This window comes from Syngnathoides biaculeatus, chromosome 7, assembly GCF_019802595.1.
Source record: "Syngnathoides biaculeatus isolate LvHL_M chromosome 7, ASM1980259v1, whole genome shotgun sequence".
NCBI lineage: Eukaryota > Metazoa > Chordata > Actinopteri > Syngnathiformes > Syngnathidae > Syngnathoides > Syngnathoides biaculeatus.
In genome coordinates, this window is record NC_084646.1 from 6,093,820 (window position 1) to 6,114,967 (window position 21,148).

A 21,148-nucleotide genomic window follows, 5' to 3' on the forward strand; every position below is an offset into this window, starting at 1 on the left:
TCATTTTGATTGTCTTGTGGTAAATAAGATGAGGTTGCCAGTGCTCAGGAAATCAACTTCTGTTTCCAGCAACTAGTCCCATTTTACAACAGAGTCACTGGCGCCTTTTCCAAGAAGCTGTATGATCCTTACTGACAATGTAGACCGTTAAAGGCCTCATTAATGTCCACTCGAGGTTCCTCTAATGTAGTACGCTCCAGTCAGCAGATCTAGAGCTTTATTTATGTTCTAGTGGTGGTCTTCACTGGAAGTAAATCCCTGAAGCTCGCGTCTGAAAGGATGACAAGATACCAGAAAAGCCCACTCAATGAGACGGTGAAATCTCGGGGTGCGGGGTATCAACAATGTAACGGCACATTGTGTCTACAGTATTCTGAAAAATGATTTGTGATTAGCTACGTGTCCTCCGATTGCGCCACAATTTAAACACTAACAAGTGTAATTCCGCGACTTGGTGAAGAAGTGCCGCCATCGCGAGTGAAAACACAAGCCATGCTCTTTTTTTGCGTTGCGTGAAAGCCGTCACCTGCGTAACTCGCTGTTCCCGGGTCGATCTGGCGCTAGTTTGGCCGTTCGTCTGTCTGTCGCTGAGGAACTAGAGGACTGGCCACCTCCCTCACGTGGCTGCAGTCGCCGCTGATGAACAACAAAATATGAGCAGCCGTTTTGTAATTTCAGCGGAAATTTCCCTCATTGTTTTGTGGCCGCCGGCTCGTCCCATCAAAACCTTATCGCTGAACAACCAGTGAAAACACCCCAACTACTGGCAAGAAGAATTTTTGCCTTACATCATACTGTTGGCAGGGGTGAGCCTGTCTCGTAGCGCCCTCAGCTTGCCTTCTCGGTCGCTGAGCTTCTGAAGCGCGGTGGCCAGGAGCGTCTCCAGGTTGCGCACGGTCGCCTTCTCACTCTCCAGTTGCTTTTTCAGCAGCTCCGTCTCCGAGCGAACCTGGAGAACAAAGACGATCATACCGCGATGTTCTCGGATTGAGGTGAAAAAAAAACAAACAACAGTGAGGTCTCACCATATCAAGCTCCACGCTCTTGGACGTAAGCTCGCAGGCGGTGAGCTCCTTGTCCGAGTCCAGTCTGGCGCAGAGCTCCCGGACGCAGGCCAGGTCGGCGAGGAGCGCCGCCTGCCCTTCCTGGGCTTTGCGTAGCTCCACGCCGATGGCAGTGAAGAGGTCCTTCCATTGCTGCAGCCCCCGCTCCCGCTTCTGCAGCTCGGCGTGGGCCGCTTGCAAGTGCTCCACCAGCTTGAAATTCTCCTGATCCTGTGGTCAATGCGTCCAAGTTAGCTTACACCCCAATTGATTTTGCCTCATTTTAAGAGCCTGGTGGGTTCAGTGTCAGTATTGTCTGAAATAGCCGTTAGGTGAAAACTCTGTGACTGTGGCCGACTTCATTTTGGAAATTTCCCCAAATGCGTCCCAATCAAAAGCAGTGATACTTGATCTTTGTGTCGGTATTGCCATCTGTTCCTCCATTTGTTTTGTAACCTTGTGACGCTTTGTTTTGAGAAACTAATAAAAAGGGGGACACCGGTAAGATTGGGTGTTGGATTTCCAGGTGGACAGCCAAACCCAGGTCTCCCCGGGCTAGATTGAAGACCTCTCTTGTCCCTTCGTTAGCATAATTCACCCAGCGGTTGGGTTTCAACCTAAAAGTTTACATTTTCTAAACAGGGCGGGGTCAAATATGATCATTTTGAGGATTCTCTTCAGTAGTGATGTGGTTCTGATATGATGCCTGGAAGAAGTACCTGAGTACCGGTACTGACACGGTACAAGGGCAGGTGTCGTTAGAAAAAGCAGTTCAGTAATGGCTGATAAAATGACTTCAAATTTGGGAATTACGACAAAACTGAACTAAAAAAAATACATTTGGAATATTAGTCTTAACACAGAAAATTAGCATTTTTCAACCAGTATTGAATATTTGATATAAATATCCAGCCGTTATCTGAGCCGCTCAAATTTCTCCAACTTTAAACTCTCAAAGACTGAATATCGTTTAAAGTATTTGCCATAAAAATGCAGCCTTTGCTTCTTTCCGACTTTCCGGTTTCCATTTTCCTTGCCTTCGTCCTCAGCAGGTCGTCGATCCTGTAAAGCGCATTGATGTAAGCGCTCACGCTTAGTTTGAGCTCGTCGCGCTCGCGCAAAACCTCCTCCATCCCAGTGCGTGTGGACTAGAAGAGAACAACTTGGTGTTATGGCCCAAAAATGTGCGAGAGAGAGAGAGAGAGCAACAACGAATCCACATCTGATTATTATTATTATTACTTGCTTGTCTCTAGTCTGTGCAGTCAGGTCATCTTGGATCCTCCTGTTCTCTCTGACAATGTGTTCTTGGGGGTCGACCAGCTCTTTTGACACACCCCCGGGCTCCTTCTCGTGTCTATTTGCCGCTGCCTGTAGTTGACTGAGTTGCAAAATAGGCAACAATTTTTCGTAAGCATTAATAGCAAGAGAATAATCTCTTCCGGGGGACATGCTAACATTCCAGAGGTGAGATTCCCAACCACCCCTTGACCTTTTCCCAGTGATACAGTGCACCACAGTGCTAACGCTGAACTGCAAAGTACCGGTTCAGTAGTTCATGTTCTCTTAAAAACAAACCTTAAAGCGCGAGGTGGCGTCGCCCGCTGTGAGGCCACCGCGGCCGTCTCCGCACTCTGAAGCCGCTCGGCGGGTTGAAAGTCCCACCGCCGCTCGGCATCCCACATGCTGTCTCTCAGCGTCTGCAGCTGTGAACGCAGCTCGAGTTTCTCCCGCTTCAGCTTCAACAGAACACACGCACGCAGAAGTCGAACGGCGAGTTTCTGCAACCATAAGCTGTTTTGTATCTCCATTAACTAACATTCCTGCCGCCGAGAGACACACTCCAAAAGTGACAAGCCACAGACGTGTCACAGACATTGGCTCAAACGTGTTAAAACTACACGACTTACATTCTGGACGGCATTTTCCAGGTCAACAATCCGATCCAGTGCCATTAAACGACTCGAACCCGTCTCTGGAAGTTCCTGAGAATACAAAAAACCCAAGATTTGCAATAATAAAAGTGGAAAGAACAGACATTGATATCAATTTCAGGTTCAGGTTTGTTCATAAATCTCCCAAATTAACCGAATTAAAGGAACATTTGTTGAGGAGGTTGTTCCACACTATTGGGTAAAATCACAATTTTTAGCCATATCATATCAAATCTTATGCCCTGCTTGGTCACGGGGCACCATTACAAGTGAAACTGATGTGGCGCAAGCAAATGTTCGAAGCTGCTGGAGTTCGAGCTAGAGGACTTGTTGCTAGCCAATCATAGCATGACTACGCATTCCCGAATAAAATCATTGTCATGCAAGACAATGAACCGTAAGATAGCAGCAAAAACACAAAAACACTGAAGCTGTGGCTTCTATGGGTACAAAGATGGAAAAAAAAACTCCGTGTGACAACCATCTGACACTGACATCAACCCTATTGAGAACTCCTTAAAACAAAGTTCTAAGAGTGCAGTATTCTTTCCTACTCTATTCTTAGAATGAGAAACAGCAAATTCTTAACAACAGCAGCTTACCGCTCTTATTTTTACAAGGTTATCTTCCAAATCTTTAATAACTTCCTGTTGACTTATAATGACTTCCTGTGGAGGATACAGAAGAAATAACACAATCAGTTTGCGATCTACTTCATTTTGTTTGTGTTTTGTCCTCAAGTATTCTCACTTTGGAAGCGGACAAGTTCCGGTAGGCGATATCCAGAACTCGTTTTTTGTCCATCTTGGTTTGCTTCATGATCATTTTCTTTTGCACCAGCTCTCGACACAGTTCGTTGTTCTTCATGGACAGGTTGGCCACTTCGGTGGAGGACTTGTGCTGCAGTCCCTTCAGCTTGTGCTCCAGGTTCTTGTTGCTCTCTTGCAGGGCCTCGATCTATGGGATAAAAAGTATTTGCAATAAAGTATGTGGTACCATTAAAAAAAAAAAAAAAACTGCATACCTTTACATGGGGACTGGTGCGCCAAAACAACAAAGATAATGAACAAATTGCTCTTTCCTAGCTTAGCTTCAAGGCTCCAACGTGATTGGGACGTATCACCACATAAATGTGACAGAAATCTTATCTGAGATACTGCAAATAAAAAGTAAAAATAAATCTCGAACGTCCCTCTTTTCCAACGAAAATTTCAGAGATCTTTTTTGCTTCTGTGTTTGAACGAAAATCGGTACTCGAACGCCCCCGACAAAACCCGTAAATAACAAATTGCACGTGGCCAGAACAGCTGACCCACGACGCGCTTTGTGGTGAATTCCCACGCTGCCCAAAAAACACGGAAATAACATAATGCATGCGGCGCGAGCAGACGATCCACCCACGACACATTTTGTTATTGTCTATTCAAACGCCCCCTGAAAAAAAAAACGGAAATAACATAATGCGCGTGGTGCAACCAAGGCTGGGGGCAGAGTCGCTACAGATACGGCAATGCACTCCCAGCCTAGCGTACTCTACTACTAAAGCATACATTTTAAGCAAAAAATAAATATATTTCTTAAATTATTTTATTATATAAAGTATTTAAACTATACATTTATTTCTACTATGCAGTTTATTATCAAGAAAAGCTAAAAAATGCTTTAAAAAGCCTAATTTTTTGAGGCTTGGAACACATTTTTTCTTTTTCCATTCATTGTAATGGGAAACATCAATTCGGGTTTCGAACAAATCACTTCTCGAACCGTTTTCTGGAACGGATTGGGGTGGAGAACCGAGGCATCAATGTATTTCTTCAATTGTTGATTTTTATGTCTTCCATTATTGGATGAAGACTGCTACACAATGCTTTGCAGATGTTATGTTGACAGTGTTAATAATTAAAGTTCCTGATTATAATTTATTAGTGTTATTCTGTTTTATCTTGAATCATATTTTGGGTATTAAACAAATTTGTGTCCATGTGCAGTATTGTATATCCCTGGTATTTCAACATTCTTATTTAATATATTGATATACTGATTATTGGCCTGTGTTTTGGATATTGCTCCATATTTTGAATATGGGACAAAATTTCAGAAATCGGAATCTTCCACAAAATCTTTTGTTAATTTGTAAATAAATGATGATGAGATCATCATTATTTCAGTATTTATAGGGTTTTTTATGTCTACTGAAAAGCCGTGAAATATTTTTTCATACATCCATTTTCTGAGCCGCTTATCCTCACAAGAATTGCAGGGAGTGCTTGAGCCTATCCCAGCTGTCAACGGGCAGGAGGCAGGTTACAAACTGAAGTGGTTGCCAGCCAATCGCAGGGTACATCGAGACAAACAACCAATCGCACTCGCAACCACACCTAGGAGCAATTTACAGTGTCCAATTAATGTTGCATGTTTTTGGGATGTGGGCGGAAACCGGAGTGCCCGGAGAACATGCAAACTCCACGCAGGAGGGGCCGGGATCGAACCCGGGTCCTTAGAACTGTGAGGCCAACGCTTTACCAACTAAGTCGCCGTGCCACCGATATTTTTTCAATGTAAAATATTTGCCTCGGCTCAAGAAGGCTGTAAAAGACTGGTCTGGATTAGACCACATATACGAGCAGTAAGAGTCCATCCATCCATTTTCTGAGCCGCTTATCCTCACGGAGGTCGCGGGAGTGCTGGAGCCAATCCCAGCTGTCAACGGGCAGGAAGCGGGGTACACCCTGAACTGGTTGCCAGCCAATCACAGGGCACATGGAGACAGTCAACATGTCAACATTTGGACTCACAATGACACCCAGGGGCAATTTAGAGTCTACAATCAATGCACGTTTTTGGGATGTAGGAGGAACGCATGCGGGCACAGGAAGAACATGCAAAGTCCACACAGTTGGGGTCGGGTTTTCAACCCTGGTCCTCAGAACTGTGAGGCCAACGCTCCAACCAGTTGCTCCACTGTGATTTTTTTTTCTTTTTAGGTGCCTCATATCTTAAAAGTTAATTGGACACTCTCAATTGCCCCTAGGTGGGATTGCGAGTGTGACTGTTTGTCTCAATGTGCCCTCCCCGCAACCCTTGTGAGGATAAGCAGCTCGGAAAATGAATGGATGGATATCTTAAAAGGCGATTCAGACAAAATGCTGTGCTTTACCTGAATGTTAAGAAAGGCGATGAGTTTCTTATTGCTTTTGTTCTGATCCTCCAAAGAGACGACATGGCGGGGTCCACGAAGCGCATGATTGAGATTATCGATCTCTTTGTCTCTCTCGGCCACCTGCAGCCAATGCATCGGAGGGGGGGGGGTGTAAATTCCGTGACGGCATTCGCCGCTTTTTTTTTTTTTTTTGACGTTCACTTACTTGGGTCAGTAAAAGTGTTATACACCCGTGGGCGTTCTCCAGGTCCGATTTGATTTTTGAGACGTCGTCCTGCAGCCCGAGAAGCCTACAAAAATAAAATGGCAAGCGAATCAAACGGGCCCCTTTCCTCATTTTTTTTTTTTTTTTAACAAATGCAATATTTATCATTAATAATTCATCAATCGACAAGCACTCCAAATGCCCGACAAACCTTCCATCTGCCAGCAGCAGGCCGTCATCACCGTGATCAGGTGATTTGGGCGGAGGCTGGTTAGGAGGAGGGATGACTTCATGCGTCTGCATCTCTGTGACGCCTGAAAAGGATTCCAAATCGTTTACACGTGACAAAAAATGTGACAGGTACATAATGCCAAGCTCCCCCTTAGGTTACGCAATGAAATATTATGAAATATTCCTATGGTACGCTCATAGCTGAAGTACAGGAAGCGTCATACTGTTTCAATCTTATTCGAGTATAATATTACTGTACACGCTGTGCTCAATGTTGCAATTTTATTTCTAATCCAGTGAAGTACATCATTCTTTACTTCTGCCCTGAACAATGAACAGGATCAGAGGTAAAGAAAATGGATGACATTTAAGCACAGCTTTTTAAAAATAGTTGTATACATTTTTTGGGGGTGTTTTAATGATGGATAATAATACCGATCATCAACTCATCCATTCTTCAAATTTGAAGGATCCGGCAAGATACATGTACCGTCACGATATATCCCAGCTTCTCCAAGTACCGCTTTCGTACATAATCGGAGCATGGTTGAGATTTCATGCTACAGTAATTTGCTTTGTCGATACTCGCCATTGTTGCTTTTGCCTACCAGTGAGAAAAATTACGTGATTCGTGACGTCACTTCCGTAAACAAATGGCTTCTCTATTTTGGTGAACATTTATACCTACTACGCTGCTGTATTTTAATATCATGACAGTTTTAGGCTAGACAAAATATGTATATATATATATATATATATATACATATATATTTATTTTAACGTTCATTGATTTAGGTGGACAACAGAGTCTCCTTTCCAATGCCGAGGTGGCTAGAGACAAAACTTTGTAACCCGGTACTTGTTGTAAAACGTTTTGAGATCATTTTCGAGACACTGCCAGAGTTGCAATGTTGCAGGAAAACAATAATAACCAATAATCAATATGTATGGCTGACATAGAGGGCCCGAAATCTAATTTTTGCTCCGAGTCCCAATGGAGGCGTGCGTGGCTAGGCTCTGGACTAACTACAACGTCTGCACCGACGTGTATCATCATAGTAATAACCGGAGGACATTTTCGTTTTACGTCTGGTGACATGGTCCAAGTGGCACTTCACAAAGTCGCCGTCCTCCCCGGCGGGTTGAGGCTGCCCGGTTCCGTGTGATGGCTCCACAGTGACATCACTGTTTTTCCCTCTCCGTCAGAACTTCTAGTTGCGACAAATCCAAAGCAGGGCACGGAGGGCTCCACTTCTGTGACTTGAATACACCGGGAACGTGACCTGAAAAGTTGACATGTTGTTTTATACACACATGGGCCGCATTATAAGCACGGAGGCGATAAGATGCAGATGAAAGGTCGGCATATGTTTGTGTTTCACGGCCAGCGTCGCGTGACGTCATCGACTAACTAGCGTAATTGTTGGTAACTAGCTAACTAGCATAAATCAGCTAGCTACGGTTGCTAATCTTTTTGACGCGTAACCACTAATATACAGTTTTACGAGTACATCTATGTTTTTAATTTAATGTTTTCAACAGTAGGTTTATATATGTTTGGTTATAATTATGAAATATATCTTTAAAAACCACGAAGAGAGTCATGAATAAGTCTTTGATGTTATGTTGTAACGCATCATAAAGACAAAGTCCGTCGTGGTTTTCTTTCTTTTTTTTTTTTTAAATGAATATCCAAATAGTTACAATGGTACTAACAAGAGGTTAACCCGCAGTTTTTGTAAAGCCGAACTGTTAACTTATGTTTTGTTAAAATTTATGACTAAATGACGCCGGGGGCACTTTTGACTACTGGTGTCCTAAACTGAAACGGATGGCTAAAACTATTTCTGGAGTTGTGCTGCCAGATGTACGCCAGAGGAACTAGGATGTATTCTATATCCTTAAAAAACAAACAAAAAAAAAAATCGAAATTAATCTATCACAATCTCTGGGTGACACAGACAAATCAAGTGGATGTAAATAGTTGTCCAGAGAAGACTCCAAGAAAGTAGCCACTTGGACTGGGACCCAAACATCTATCAGGTTTGTTCAAAGCATTTTCACACTGCTATAGTGTAAAATGTTTGTTTTTTGACTAACGCTTCACATGTTTACATGCAGTGGTGTAGAAAACGCTAACATTTTCAGTCAACCAAGCCACTTGTCTTGTCTTCTCAGTCTCCTCTGATTTACATGACATATTTGGGAGAATACTTGAGCTTTTGCGACCTCTTAAGTACTGTATGTGTAAAATTTTGATCATGATGAAATTGTGTTTTTTTTTTTTTCTTGACGCTTTTCCAATGTTTGTGGCAGATGAGCACCATGGATCTCAACAAAGAGAGGAAATGGTCCAAGCTGAGGGGTCACCTGCATATGATGGGCTATAATCACTATTTAGGAGCAGAATCGGTCCCCCTTGTTGAGAAACTTTTCAGGTGCAGCTGTCATTTATCCCTCCTTGACATTGAGAATACCTTTAATCCTCACTCTTTACGAGGATTATGGATCATATGAATACAGTGAAACCCTGCCTATTCGGGATTTACTTTTAAGAAATTCACATGTTCATATTTTTCTTTCTTGTGGAAACTATCCATAGCTCTTGGCTCCAAAACTAACCAAATAACTAATGTAAGATGTCTGGCAAATAGAAAACATAGTAATTGGTGTCAGGGAAGTATGTCAAAGTAATGAATTATGACTAAGAAACTAAGCTGTTCTGTTTTTTGTTTGAGGGAGAAAGTCGCCAAATAGTTTGTTAAACCGCTAGTAATTTTGCCGGTGTGAAAGTGACAGCTTTCCAAGTCCAGTGTATGATTATTATTTTTTTTTAAATCTCAAATCATCTGCATTAATTTTGTTCACAGTGATCTGGTCCACACGACCGAAACCCTGAACGAATCTCAAAGGTCGACAGACAAGTCGGAGAAAGAAACCCAAAACTGTGACGTCCGCTTGGCTCGGGAGAACCAAAACCTTCACCTTGAGCTCATGATGGTGAAGGGCGAGAAAGCCCACATGACCAAAGGTTAACCCTCATGTGAAGGTGGGACCATACTCAGGGTTACGATGACCCCCATAAAGCTGTTTATTTCTCGTTGCAGAGTTGAAGATCTACATCACGAAGCTGGATGACGAGCTTGCTTTGCTGACGTCTTTGAACAAGCGGTATTCGCAAAAGATCCACAGTCTGGAGAAGGACTGCAAAGAAAAGGCCAGGATCATCCGCCAGTTACGAAGGAAGAATTTGAATGGTGGGGGTAGGCAAAGTTATGAAAGATAAAAACACTTTTGAGGAGTGATGTTTTTGTGTTTGTTAGTGAGCACGCTATTTTCTGGTTCATTGAGAGTGATGTGTCTGATCTAACAGAAGGATCACTTTTTTGTTCAAAATGGAAAAAAATTGCCTTCATACGCACCTTTGCCCATTGTAGTTGTTCATTTCCATGCAATCTTTACCAACCGATCAATCAGCTAGCTAGCTAATAAACTTAACAACTTCTTCCTTGACCCATGGGGTACGCCACAAAGTTTCATGAAGCTCAGGTAATTAACCAGCCAACCAACCAACCACGATTTCTTCGGCCCACTCACAATCCCTCCACCAAAGCTTTAAGGACATCAGGTATGTAATTGCGTAATCATTTGGGCTGACTGACCATTTCACCAATCAAACAATGAGTAATTACCCACTTTAGAGAACTAACCCACCAACTACTTAATTCCATGGCCAATGCACCATCCTGATACCAAATTGGATGAAAATGGATAAGTAAATTTTGCGGGATCCTGTTTACTGAGAAACTATCCAACCAGCACTCTTAACTAAAACGTTATTTTTTTGTTCATGCACTTACCAACTAGGTTTCAAGGAAATCAGGTCAGTCGTTTTTACATCATCCTGTTAATTGATTAACCAACAAGTCAGTTGATTTAACACAATTTTGATCAGTACTTCATCGAACATCCACACCATAGTATCCTTTCATTGAATTCAGGTAAATGGGTATTCTGTTACCCTATTGACTGTCAGACTAGATAGACAATTAGCTGACTTGCAATAAGCACCAATCTTTTCCTTGGCAGATACATCACTCTTTTACAAAGTGTAAATGAAATCAGAACCACTAAGTACTGTGATTGGGATCAAAACGGCGCAGAATACAAGCTTCTCAGAGAAAATAATTGAAGCACAATTGACTGAACTGTTGTCTTGACCCGTCACAGGTTTACCTGTTCAGTCCTCCCTTAGATCGGGGGAAAAAAGATGAGTTATACTTCTCTTCATACAGCACTTCACGCAGTGTCTCCATCTGATGATCCGCATGCAGCCGACCTGCAGCAGGAAGAACTCACAAAGTTAAAAACAGAACTGGAAAATTCTCAGGAACACATACAACTCTTAAGTAGCCAAGTGGGTCAATCAGAGATTGGTTGTTGAACGTAATGTGTTTTCCAGAAATTGTATTTAATAACTACTGTCTCTCTCTGCGGGTGTCGCTGTACACAGATCGATGAACTGCAAGAGACCAACGTCACGCTGGAACAAAAGCTCAAGGGAGCGGGGCACAAGTCCTCGGGCAAAGTGGCCGATCTCACCTCGAAGAATCACGAACTGTGTCAAGAGATCACGGACATACGCAACCTCGCCAGGATGATGGAGATGGAGAAGAGGCAAAAGTTGAAAACTGCCGACATGAAATTGCAAGATCTGAAAGTGAGGGTGAACTAGGATCACTTAGTTCAACCCTGAGAGAAACATCATGGAGTGAGAATTTGTTTCTTCCTCCAACAGGATGTTAACTGGAAGCAACAGGAAGTCATTAAAAACCTGGAGGATCAGCTCAGTAAAAAAAGAACGGTCAGGGCTACATGTATGGTGCATTGTATCCAGTAGATGTACTCAAAGTTTTGCTTTCACTTTTTCACTCCTGATTCCTAATCGCAGGCTTCAGATCTACCAGATGAAGACAAACAGACACCAAGGACTGTTGGCCGTCAGGGCAACATTCACGTTGTAAGCCACGTTGAGCTTTTAAAATTTTGCGGCAAAGAAGTAGCCTTGGTTCTTCTGTAAACCGCCTCGCTGTTCTTGTTTTCGGGGGATTCCTTTACCAGGAAGCTTCTGACCTGGATTTGATCAAATCCCAGCTTGAAGATCAGTTGGGGGATCTCAAAGAGCAGAATGAAAATTTTAAGGGAATGGTGGATTTACTGGCGGCAGAGAAGAGCAGGCTGCAGGATAAAGTGCAGAAGATGATGTCTCTTGGTAAAGTGCACTGCATTTTTGACTTCCTGAATTTTATACCATTGCCGGTCACTTCTGAATTTTGGTGTTGTTCAGAGAAAGTCTTGGTGCTGGAGTTGGAGGGCTGGCGGACAAAATACGGCATTTGTGGAAGGGCACGCTCGCCATCGCGTCTGGATGCTTTTGTAAAGAGTTTGGAGGAGGAAAGGGATCACTATCGCCGGGAGGCTGAACACTATAAATACGTTAGCGTGTCCAGCAGCTCCAGTCGCAGTCCAGACCGGCAGAGGAGTCACGCAATCGAGGTAATTAATAAAAACTATTCATCCTGACTTTGTTGGTCAACAACACATGTCTATTTATAGAAAACAAAACAACAGCCTGATTACCAAAACTCCAACCCACCTGATGAAATTTGCAACCTGAAAGAGGCTCTCAGACTGGTAGAAGAAAATCTCCACCAGGTGACAAAAGAAAAAATCTCTCTAATGGAAGAATTGAACGTAAGTCCCGCCGAATTTCCTGCTTTCCACCTGTATCGTTTATTATGGATTCTAAGAGATGTCTTTTAAACTGTAACCAAAGGAAATGCGGAAGGCCCACCAAAGGTTAAACACGCCTCCGGGAATCCTGAACCCGAAGGAACTGTTCAAACAGGCGGCAAAAAAAATCCAACAGTTGACGAAAGCAAATGACGGACAGATGGAGGAAATTGAGGTTAGCATAGATGGACAACTGTTCAGTACCAATTTTGTCACATACAAGTACTACTTTATAACTGTTCTCCACAGCCCGAGCGACGCAAATCGAATACAGAGATCTCAAATCTGCCATCGGAAGAAAACATCCAACACGCGACAGCAGAAGAAGACGCGCCGGAGGAGGAATTTCGGGTTACTACTTATATTTCTCCTTTTATTAGCCAACGTTAAACAAAATATACGTGCATGAATGAGAGAGGCAGAGGGGGAAGAGTGAACCTCCAGGGAGAAAAGATAGCGAGGGTGGACGACTTCAAATACTTGGGGTCAACAATCCAGAGCAATGGTGAGTGTGGTAAGGAGGTGAAGAAACGGGTCCAAGCAGGGTGGAACAGTTGGCAGAAGGTGTCTGGTGTTCTATGTGACAGAAGAGTCTCCGCTAGGATGAAGGGCAAAGTTTACAAAACAGTGGTGAGGCCGGCCATGATGTACGGATTCGAGACGGTGGCACTGAAGAAACAACAGGAAGCAGAACTGGAGGTGGCAGAAATGAAGATGTTGAGGTTCTCTCTCGGAGTGAACTGGTTGGATAGGATTAGAAATGAGCTCATGAGACGGACAGCCAAAGTCGGATGTTTTGGAGACAAGGTTAGAGAGAGCAGGCTTCGACGGTTTGGACATGTCCAGAGGCAAGAGAGTGAGTATATTTGCAGAAGGGTGGTGAGATTGGAGCTGCCAGGCAAAAGAGGGAGAGGAAAACCAAAGAAAAGGTCGACGGATGTTGTGGGGGAGGACATGAGGACAGTGGGTGTTAGAAAAGGACAGTGGACAGAGGAAGATGCACGATAAAGGCTTCGATGGAAAAGATGACACGCTGTGGCGACCCCTAACAGGACAAGCCGAAAGGAAAAGAAGAAGAAGAAAAAGACTTATGTTTCTCCTATTGTAGACAATTTTCCATTATGATGGGTCTTTTAACACATACGGCCACAACAAGGCCCGCAATTTAAAAAGGACTAGTCAGGATCATGTCTTTTAAAATAATCAAATCCATCAATCTCTGTAAGAGTCCTACAGCTTTCCACTAGAATTTTGGAACCAACTGCTTCAGGTCTGGGATTTCAATCATGCCCATTTATTCTTTGGTGACGCACACAGACACCCAAGTGCCCAGAACAGCAAACCCAAAACACACTACTGAATGCCGATCATGAACTGGCATCTTTGAGATTGTGCGTGCCTAACTGAAGATGTCCCCCGATCTGTAACGCTCCAGCCCGATCGGCGTGATTCGACCATGTCTGCTGAAATCCTCGACCTGAAAGAGGAGCTTAGGCTGGCTGAAGATAACTCCCAGGTGTTGATGGCTGAAAAAGACTCACTCATGGAAGAGTTTCAGGTTCGTGGCATAAGACCGCTTGTGATTTTACACCGATGTTTATAGATTTAGGTAATTCCAAGTATGGATTTCTTCAACTGCTAGCAAAAGCAGCTGGAGTGTGAGCAACACAGTTTAGAGATGTCAAACATCCAGGAGCGCCTTAAAATGGCAGAAGAGAAAATCCAGCAGCTGACGGGGGAAAAAGAAGCACAAATGGAAGAGTTGAAGGTTGGTGGAGGGTCACCTTTCTGTGTATTATAACGGATCATTCATTGTATGGATTTTTCAACACTTGAGATTTTGTCATTTAGCGAATGCGGGGGCAGCTGGCAGCACCATCTGCTGAAATCACCAAACTGAAAGAAGAGCTCCGCCAGGCAAAGGACCGAATCCCGCAGGTGTCGACTGCAAAAGATCCGCTGATGGAGGAACTGAAGGTTGCTAGCCTAACTGGAGGAGCACTTGTATCGTTAGCATTGAGATGGTCCTTTAACAGACGTACGCACGTTTCTCGACATTTAGAAAATGCAGCAGGAGCATGAAAAGCAACTCTCGGACGTCTCTGCCGAAATCTCAAAACTGAAAGAGGAGCTTCAACGGGCAGAAGAAAAGATCCACCAGTTAACCTCTGAAAAAGACTCACTGGTGGAGGAGTTGAAGGTTGGTACCGGAGGACTTTCTGAATTGTCACATGATAAGACTGTCATAAAAGGAAGTTGTCAAAAATGCATTTCCATAGCAAAAGCAGCTCCGGCATGAGGAGAATGACTCAAAGACATCTGCTCAGATGGTCATGCTAAAAGAAAAGCTTAAAAACGCAGAAGAGAAAATTCAGCAGGCAAGGTCAGAAAAAGACACAAAGACGGAAGAATTGAAGGTCAGTACCGCACGGGATCTTCTGTGTTCGAGTCGGGTGCACATTCTCATGGATTTTAATCTGAATGTAAGAAAAACATTGCGAATCCTTAGAAAATGCAGATACAGTTCGACAACGACAGATTAAGTACATTTGATAAAATCGCAAAACTCAAAGAGCAACACAACTTGGCTGAAGAACAAGTCCATCTAATGAAGGATGAAAAACAGTCGCTGATGGAGGAACTGAAGGTTTGTCCTGCAGGACTTCCTGTGCCGAGTCCCCAAATCTACTCGCGACCATTGGAACTAATGAATTCTGAATTAATTTACTTCTACGTGCAGCAACAGAAGCTACAGCATGAGCAACACACCTCCAACACATGTGCTGAAATCTCAGACCTGAAAGAGAAGCTCGGAGTGGCCGAAGCAAAAATGCAGCAAGTGACGGCAGAAAAAGACACGCAAATGGAGGAATTTAAGGTTGGTACTGGAAGACGTCCATTATCTCGACAAATATGAATGAATTGCTACATTTTCTAATCCATAGCAAAAGCAACTGCAAGATGTGGAGAACCACTCAAAACAATCCGACGAACTGTTCGCGCTCAAAGAGAAAATTACAAAGACAGAAGAAAAACTGCAGCAGGTGAAATCTGAAAAAGACACGCAGATGGAAGAATTGCAGGTTGGGTGTTGGATGACGTCTGCCGGTCTTCACGTGGGCTTTTCAGTCAGGAATACGCCACGTTTCCCACTCCACAGAAAATTCAGGTGCAGCACGACGAGCAGCACTCGAAAGCCTCCGCGGAAATCGTAAAACTAGAAGAGAAGCTCAGACTGGCGGAAGAAAAAATCCAAGTGGTGAAAGGTGAAAAAGACTCACTGACGGAAAAATTGGAGGTAAGAAAAGCATCCACAGTGTAAGACCCGTGTATTTTTGTACCTGAATAAATGTCTCAATATTTTAACAACGACAGCTGCAACAGAGTACTCATCAAAACTCAAATACAGCCAATGAAGTTGTAAAACTAGAAGGGAAGCTGACAGCAACAGAAAAAGAAATCCAGCAGTTGACGGCTGAAAAAGACTCGCTGGCGGAGGAACTGAAGGTCGGTACCGGAAGACCTCTTTTGCGACGTATTCGTCGTCATACGGATGAATCAAACAAAGTTATATTTTCTGTTCTATAGCTCCTGCAGCTGCAGAATGAGCAACTCACCGCAAGCACCTCTGCTGAAATCTCGAAACTGAAGGAGAGTCTCCGACTCGCAGAAGAAAAAATCCGGCAGGTGAAGGAGGTAAAAGACTCACAGTTGGAGGAACTTGAGGTAAACAATGGAGGATAATGTATTCCACTATTGTGTGATGGATATGTTGTATTGCAATAATACAGATTGAGAGTGTATTCATTTTCAGATTTACAGTACAGCCTCGTTTCTCGACCACAATCTTTTCCAGAAATTGGTTCGAGAAGTGATTTGTTCAAAATCCAAATTGAAATGTCCCATTACAATTAATGGAAAAATGAATAATGCGTTCCAAGCCTAAAAAAGTGGGCTTTTTAAAAGCATTTTTTAGCTTTTCCTTATAATAAACTCCATAGTAGAAATTCATGTATAGTGTAAATACTTTATATAATGAAATAGTTTCAGAAATATATTTATTTTTTTGCTTAAAATGTATGCTTTAGTAGTTGACTAGGTTAGGCTGGGAGTGCATTGCTGTATCTGTAGTGACTCGGCCCCAAGCTTTGTAACCCCTTTTTTTTTTTACTAACAAAAGTGCAGAATAACTTTAAACAAGCAATAATGAGGGCGGGGGAGCAAAGAAAATTGTTTTTTATTTTCAGAAAAAGTAACATACAAAAACATTAACTCGTAACTCGAGTTAACGAAATCTTTGAAACAAAACAAAAATGCAGAACTGCTATTGGAACAGAGCATTATTCAATTTCACAAGAAAAAAAAAAATCTCTTCGGTGGGGGTGACTCACCCCCCTGGAAGTTCTTTTCTTTTCCCAAAGAATTTATCTAGTGTCACTTCTTTGGAGCCATGGTTGGGGGTGAATAGTCCTCAATAGGAAGAAAAAACAGTAACAGTAAATGTAGCTACTGGGACACGTCTACAGGCTGCGTAAAATACAATAAAGCACGTCGTGGGTCAGCTGGTCGGGCCGTGCCCGTTATGTTATTTCCAGATTTTTTCGGGGGCCATTTAAGTACTGGATTTTTGTTCGAAAACAGAACCAAAAAAAATCTCAAAATTTTCATTCGAAAACCGATTTGTTCGAGAACGGGGACGTTCGAGAACTGAATTTTCACCGTAATTGGTTATAAAATCAACTGCAACCTACTTCCACATAAGGATCTGAGTTCAGCCTGCCGCACACTGAGTGACGTGGCCGAAACCGATGCAATTTTTCCGTTGCCGCACAACTGTAGATGTGCAATGCTCACTCACTTAGTGTGCCGCAAAGAGTTGCTACGACACCCTGAACTATTTAAAATAGATTAAATTGATTTAATTAGACTAAATTGTTATATTAAATATGACTTCGAACTGAGGGAGCTAACATATGTTGACCACTGTACTGCTGCATGTTACAAAAAACAAACTAGAAATTCATTCTTGATTCAAATTGAAATTGAACATCGAGCTTTTAGACGCCTTATAACATTCCGTAGTAATCTGTAGCTGTCGTAGTTTTTGTACTTACTTGTCCCGTGAGCTCACCAAAACATCTTTGACAAGTAATAGCTGTTGTCGTCTTTGAATGTTCTCGCTGCAGCCACTTGACCAAAGCTCTGACGAAGTTTTCGAACTGAAAGACAAGCTCAGGCTGGCTGAGGAAAAAATCCAGCTGGTGACTGCGGAAAAAGACTCACTGATGGAGGAGTTGAAGGTTGGTAGCAGAAGACTTCCTTTACGGTTGTGGATGCATTCAACAAAAACTGCATTTTCAAATCAGAAACGGCAAAAGACAAGTTCAAGTACAGCTGATGAAATTGCACAGCTGAAAGAGAAGCTGAGACTGGCGGAAGAAAACATCCAGCAGTTGACCAGAGAAAAAGACACAAAAGAAGTCGAGGTGAGTAACAAGGGGAAGCGTGTAGATAGTTGTGGAAATGAGATTCATCAAGACTTCTTTTCCAATTAGGAGCAAAAGCAGAACCAACTCGATGACCAAAGCGCAAATGTGGCTGCTGAAATTGTGAAACTGAAAAAAAAACTTCAACGGAGAGAAGACAAAATCCTGCAGTTGACCAAAGAAAAGGACTCCAATGAGGTCGAGGTGAGTAACGAGAAAGGTTGTGGTTAGTTCCAAAAATTGCGTCCACCAAGACTGACTTTTCTATTTGGCAGCAAAAGCAGAAGCAATTAGAGGAGCAAAGCGCAATTGTGGCTACTGAAGTAGTTCAACTGAAAGAGAAGCTGAAACGGGCGGAAGACAAAATCCAGCAGGTGGCAGTCGAAAAAGATTCGCTGATCAAGGAGCTGAAGGTTAGCACAAAAAGACTTTTATCTGTTCAGATACGGCCAAATTGGACAAAAACTACATTTTACTAACCCGCAGCAAAAGTCGAGTTCAAATACAACTGATGAAGTCTCCGACCTGAAAGAGAAGCTCAGACTGGCTGAAGAAAAAATTCATCATGTTACATCTGAAAAAGACTCACTGACGGAGGAACTGAAGGTTTGTATCTGGAGACTTTTCTTCCGACTTTTACAGCTATGATGAATTCAACACTACGTGACCTAATTTGTAGCAAAAGTCCAGTTCTAACACATCCGAAGAAATCTCCAACCTGAAAGAGAAGCTGAGATTGGCTGAAGAAAAAATCCAACAGGTGACAGTGGAAAAAGATTCACTCAAAGAGGAATTGAAGGTTAGCGGCGCTAACCCACTAACGGCAACAAAAGACTCTTAGCGAAGGTCATAAATGCACATTAGAGTGAATTCATGTCCCGATCTTCCATCAAAACCAGATCCGTGGCGATCAAAGATCAAATACGTCTGATGAAGCTTTGAATATTTTGCGAGAGAAGCAGCGGGTGACGGCTGAAAAAGACTATCTGAGGGAGGAATTAAAGGTAGGCACGGCTGCTGCATTTCCGATTCTATTTATTTTATTTTAGTGGCCCTATTTATGTATTTACCGTAATTTCCAGCCTACAAGCTGCAACTATTTTCACAAGCTTTCAACCCCGCGGTTTATGGGGCGATGCGGCGCTAGCATCAACGCGGCGCTAGCGGTAGCCCACCTGGTTATAAGCCTCAGTAACACAGAGTTAATGCTAATGCTAGCGCTGTGCTAACGCTGCACTAACAATAGCGCCGCGCTAATGCTAGTCCGTGCTAACGTTAAACTCTTTCTGTGTACCGAGGCTTGTAACCAGGTGTGCTCTGTAGGCCAGGTATTACGGTACTCTCTTATGCTATCAAAAACTATTTTAACAGTGTAGATAAATACTTGCTAGCTTGCTTGCTTTTGTATAGCACTAAAGATAAACTATATTGGGACTCTTTTCAGGGCGGGGAGATTTCCACGCTGCAGTACGGACGTGGACACGAAAACAGGATTCTCGACCTGCAGAATCTCATTCGTAGTGTGAGTCCCATTGCGGTCTCCCGGGACATTTGTCAACACGACACTGGACGCCCCCGATGTGGAACATTGATTTGGGCCGCGGTAACCTTTCACATGTTGAACCAGATAAACTGAACACGATAGAAGAAAACAAAAACATTGAGCTATAATACTGAAATCTGTGTACAGTATTTTGAATACAGGTACGTGCGTTATTCATAACTATTGCAGCGTAGCATGGTGATCAACATTTCTGGAAAGTTTCCAATCAACATCCACGGCATTGGTCTTTTACTGCTAATATTTATAACACACTTCCCTTAAAAAGTCCAAAGTTCTTGTGTTGCGCCACTGACTTGTGATTTGTGTTTTGCGGGCTGAAGCTGGAGCAGGAGAACCTGGAGCTGCGTTCACAGGTTTTCGCGCTACGGGACCGCGAACGGGATGTGGAGCGGCAAATGGACGCTCGCTCTGCTGCGCTGGTTCAGAATGCGGAGGACGCGGCACGGCAGAGGAGAGCGGCGTCCGGTCTTCGGTTTGTTTCCGCCGTTTATTGCGCAGCACTTTCGCATCGCAGGGAGTGGAAGGGCCAGCTGTCATTGGGCCGGAGGCGGGGTACACCTTGAACTGGTCGCCAGCCAATCGCAGGCCACATAGAGACAAACAGCCGCATCCACAATCACACCTTGGGGCAATTTTAGAATGTCTAAATAATGCTGCATGTTTTTGGGATGTGGGAGGAAACCGGTGTGCCTGGAGAAAACCCACCCGGGCACGAGGAGAACATGCAAACTCCACACAGGCGGGTCGGGGATGGAACGCGAGACCTCAGAACTGTGAGGCCAACGCTTTCTAGATGTGCCGCCACTCCACATCTACTGTCAAGTAAATTTTGTTATCTGATTTAATGTAACCCACCACCGCTAATTTAGGACTATGTAATCTGTAACAGGTGGTTTGGATAGAAAGACACAGACACAATCGACAAAACACAACGGACATTGGTAATGCTTTAGCAAATTGTAAAGCCTCATTGGAACACTTGAGGATGCTGACCCCCACCCAAACCCCCAAAGTAGAGACAAACAAGACTTTTGGTCTCTACTGGGGCAGCTTCATCTTTTGTGGAGCCGGTGTGACGGTCTGAGCGCTCCTCCCGGTGCTGAAAAGTCTCCTTGTGATTAACGTGCATGCGTGTCCAGTTTGTAAACCTCCGGCCAGTCTGAAACATCCCCATCCACGTTTCAACGTGTACTATTCGAAAACTTGTCGCCGAGCGTTCATGTTCGCTGTGGACGTCTCGGAAAGACGAACACAGCGAATGTGCATATATGCGTATATCTTTTTATCAACTTTTGTTTTAAGGTTAGAGTTATAACATATGTTAGCTCCCTCAACGTAGAAGAAGGGGAACTATGAGACCGGGGGATTTCCCAGTAAGCGTCTGCTACGTACCCAGAGTTCCCCTGTTAGTAACGCATGCGCATTCATCACAAGGAGACTTTTCAGCACCGGTCCGGAACGTTAACCCTGCAATAAACGAGGGATTACTCAATACGGACAAATTCAACGCTTTAAGTCAAAGTTTGTCATTTCACGATTTGTCAAAAGGCGCCAGCAGGAGCAGATTCAGGACGCGCTGTTGGACCTCCAGCAAATGCTGTCTGTAAAGAACGACGAGTTGCACGCCGCTCACAGCCAGATGGAAAAACTGGAGGACGTCATCGGTAAGATGCAGGGCTCAAATTCGCGCGTGGACTTTTGTTTCCATTTTGTCCCCGGTTCACGGCACGTG

General features: G+C 43.5%; 2 protein-coding genes across 15 annotated transcripts in view; one reads left to right on the forward strand and one right to left on the reverse strand.

Moving 5' to 3' along the window:
* On the reverse strand, window positions 1-7,799 carry LOC133503158 (centrosomal protein of 135 kDa-like). 2 transcript variants are annotated; one of them, XM_061824434.1, is made up of 14 exons: window positions 7,661-7,799; window positions 6,554-6,656; window positions 6,343-6,427; window positions 6,135-6,257; window positions 3,728-3,934; window positions 3,580-3,645; window positions 2,954-3,028; window positions 2,622-2,824; window positions 2,286-2,424; window positions 2,081-2,191; window positions 1,026-1,274; window positions 789-949; window positions 527-636; window positions 1-271 (listed from the first exon to the last, which is right to left on the reverse strand). In XM_061824434.1, exons 2-13 carry the CDS (start codon window positions 6,643-6,645, stop codon window positions 561-563), a joined length of 1,587 nt encoding a protein of 528 aa, XP_061680418.1. In that variant the 5' UTR covers window positions 6,646-6,656; window positions 7,661-7,799; the 3' UTR covers window positions 1-271; window positions 527-560. The 2 variants fall into 2 exon arrangements, with proteins under 2 accessions (XP_061680418.1, XP_061680419.1); XM_061824435.1 differs by having other exon boundaries at window positions 4-271; window positions 2,622-2,782.
* The window catches only part of LOC133503150 (centrosomal protein of 135 kDa-like), a 23,056-nt gene continuing 9,298 nt past the window's right edge, over window positions 7,391-21,148 (forward strand). For 5 of the 13 annotated variants that reach the window (XM_061824408.1, XM_061824411.1, XM_061824407.1 and 2 more), the window contains exons 1-34: window positions 7,994-8,616; window positions 8,890-9,011; window positions 9,444-9,604; window positions 9,681-9,836; window positions 10,869-10,990; window positions 11,087-11,293; window positions 11,372-11,437; window positions 11,525-11,593; window positions 11,695-11,845; window positions 11,921-12,129; window positions 12,190-12,327; window positions 12,410-12,541; window positions 12,616-12,717; window positions 13,802-13,924; window positions 14,009-14,134; window positions 14,218-14,343; window positions 14,429-14,566; window positions 14,646-14,783; window positions 14,876-15,013; window positions 15,107-15,244; window positions 15,312-15,449; window positions 15,527-15,664; window positions 15,742-15,873; window positions 15,955-16,092; window positions 17,553-17,666; window positions 17,733-17,852; window positions 17,922-18,056; window positions 18,128-18,265; window positions 18,339-18,458; window positions 18,532-18,651; window positions 18,752-18,856; window positions 19,297-19,374; window positions 19,737-19,888; window positions 20,965-21,080. In XM_061824408.1, the coding sequence (XP_061680392.1) occupies window positions 8,890-9,011; window positions 9,444-9,604; window positions 9,681-9,836; window positions 10,869-10,990; window positions 11,087-11,293; window positions 11,372-11,437; window positions 11,525-11,593; window positions 11,695-11,845; window positions 11,921-12,129; window positions 12,190-12,327; window positions 12,410-12,541; window positions 12,616-12,717; window positions 13,802-13,924; window positions 14,009-14,134; window positions 14,218-14,343; window positions 14,429-14,566; window positions 14,646-14,783; window positions 14,876-15,013; window positions 15,107-15,244; window positions 15,312-15,449; window positions 15,527-15,664; window positions 15,742-15,873; window positions 15,955-16,092; window positions 17,553-17,666; window positions 17,733-17,852; window positions 17,922-18,056; window positions 18,128-18,265; window positions 18,339-18,458; window positions 18,532-18,651; window positions 18,752-18,856; window positions 19,297-19,374; window positions 19,737-19,888; window positions 20,965-21,080 (4,306 nt within the window). In that variant the 5' untranslated portion in view covers window positions 7,994-8,616. Of the gene's footprint in view, window positions 7,933-7,989; window positions 8,617-8,889; window positions 9,012-9,443; window positions 9,605-9,680; window positions 9,837-10,803; window positions 10,991-11,086; window positions 11,294-11,371; window positions 11,451-11,524; window positions 11,594-11,694; window positions 11,846-11,920; window positions 12,130-12,189; window positions 12,328-12,409; window positions 12,542-12,615; window positions 12,718-13,801; window positions 13,925-14,008; window positions 14,135-14,217; window positions 14,344-14,428; window positions 14,567-14,645; window positions 14,784-14,875; window positions 15,014-15,106; window positions 15,245-15,311; window positions 15,450-15,526; window positions 15,665-15,741; window positions 15,874-15,954; window positions 16,093-17,552; window positions 17,667-17,732; window positions 17,853-17,921; window positions 18,057-18,127; window positions 18,266-18,338; window positions 18,459-18,531; window positions 18,652-18,751; window positions 18,857-19,296; window positions 19,375-19,736; window positions 19,889-20,964; window positions 21,081-21,148 lie in introns of those variants that run through there. The other 8 variants (XM_061824418.1, XM_061824417.1, XM_061824406.1 and 5 more) reach the window with 7 other exon arrangements.

What these genes read in the sequence shown, in the direction of transcription:
- LOC133503158 (XM_061824434.1), bottom strand. Translation starts at nt 6,645, where the DNA reads ATGCAGACGCATGAAGTCATCCCTCCTCCTAACCAGCCTCCGCCCAAA. An exon ending in TAACACTTTTACTGACCCAA is followed by an intron (nt 6,258 to 6,342) that starts GTAAGTGAACGT and finishes CATTGGCTGCAG; the next exon opens with GTGGCCGAGAGAGACAAAGA. An exon ending in TCGCCTTTCTTAACATTCAG is followed by an intron (nt 3,935 to 6,134) that starts GTAAAGCACAGC and finishes TTTATCCCATAG; the next exon opens with ATCGAGGCCCTGCAAGAGAG.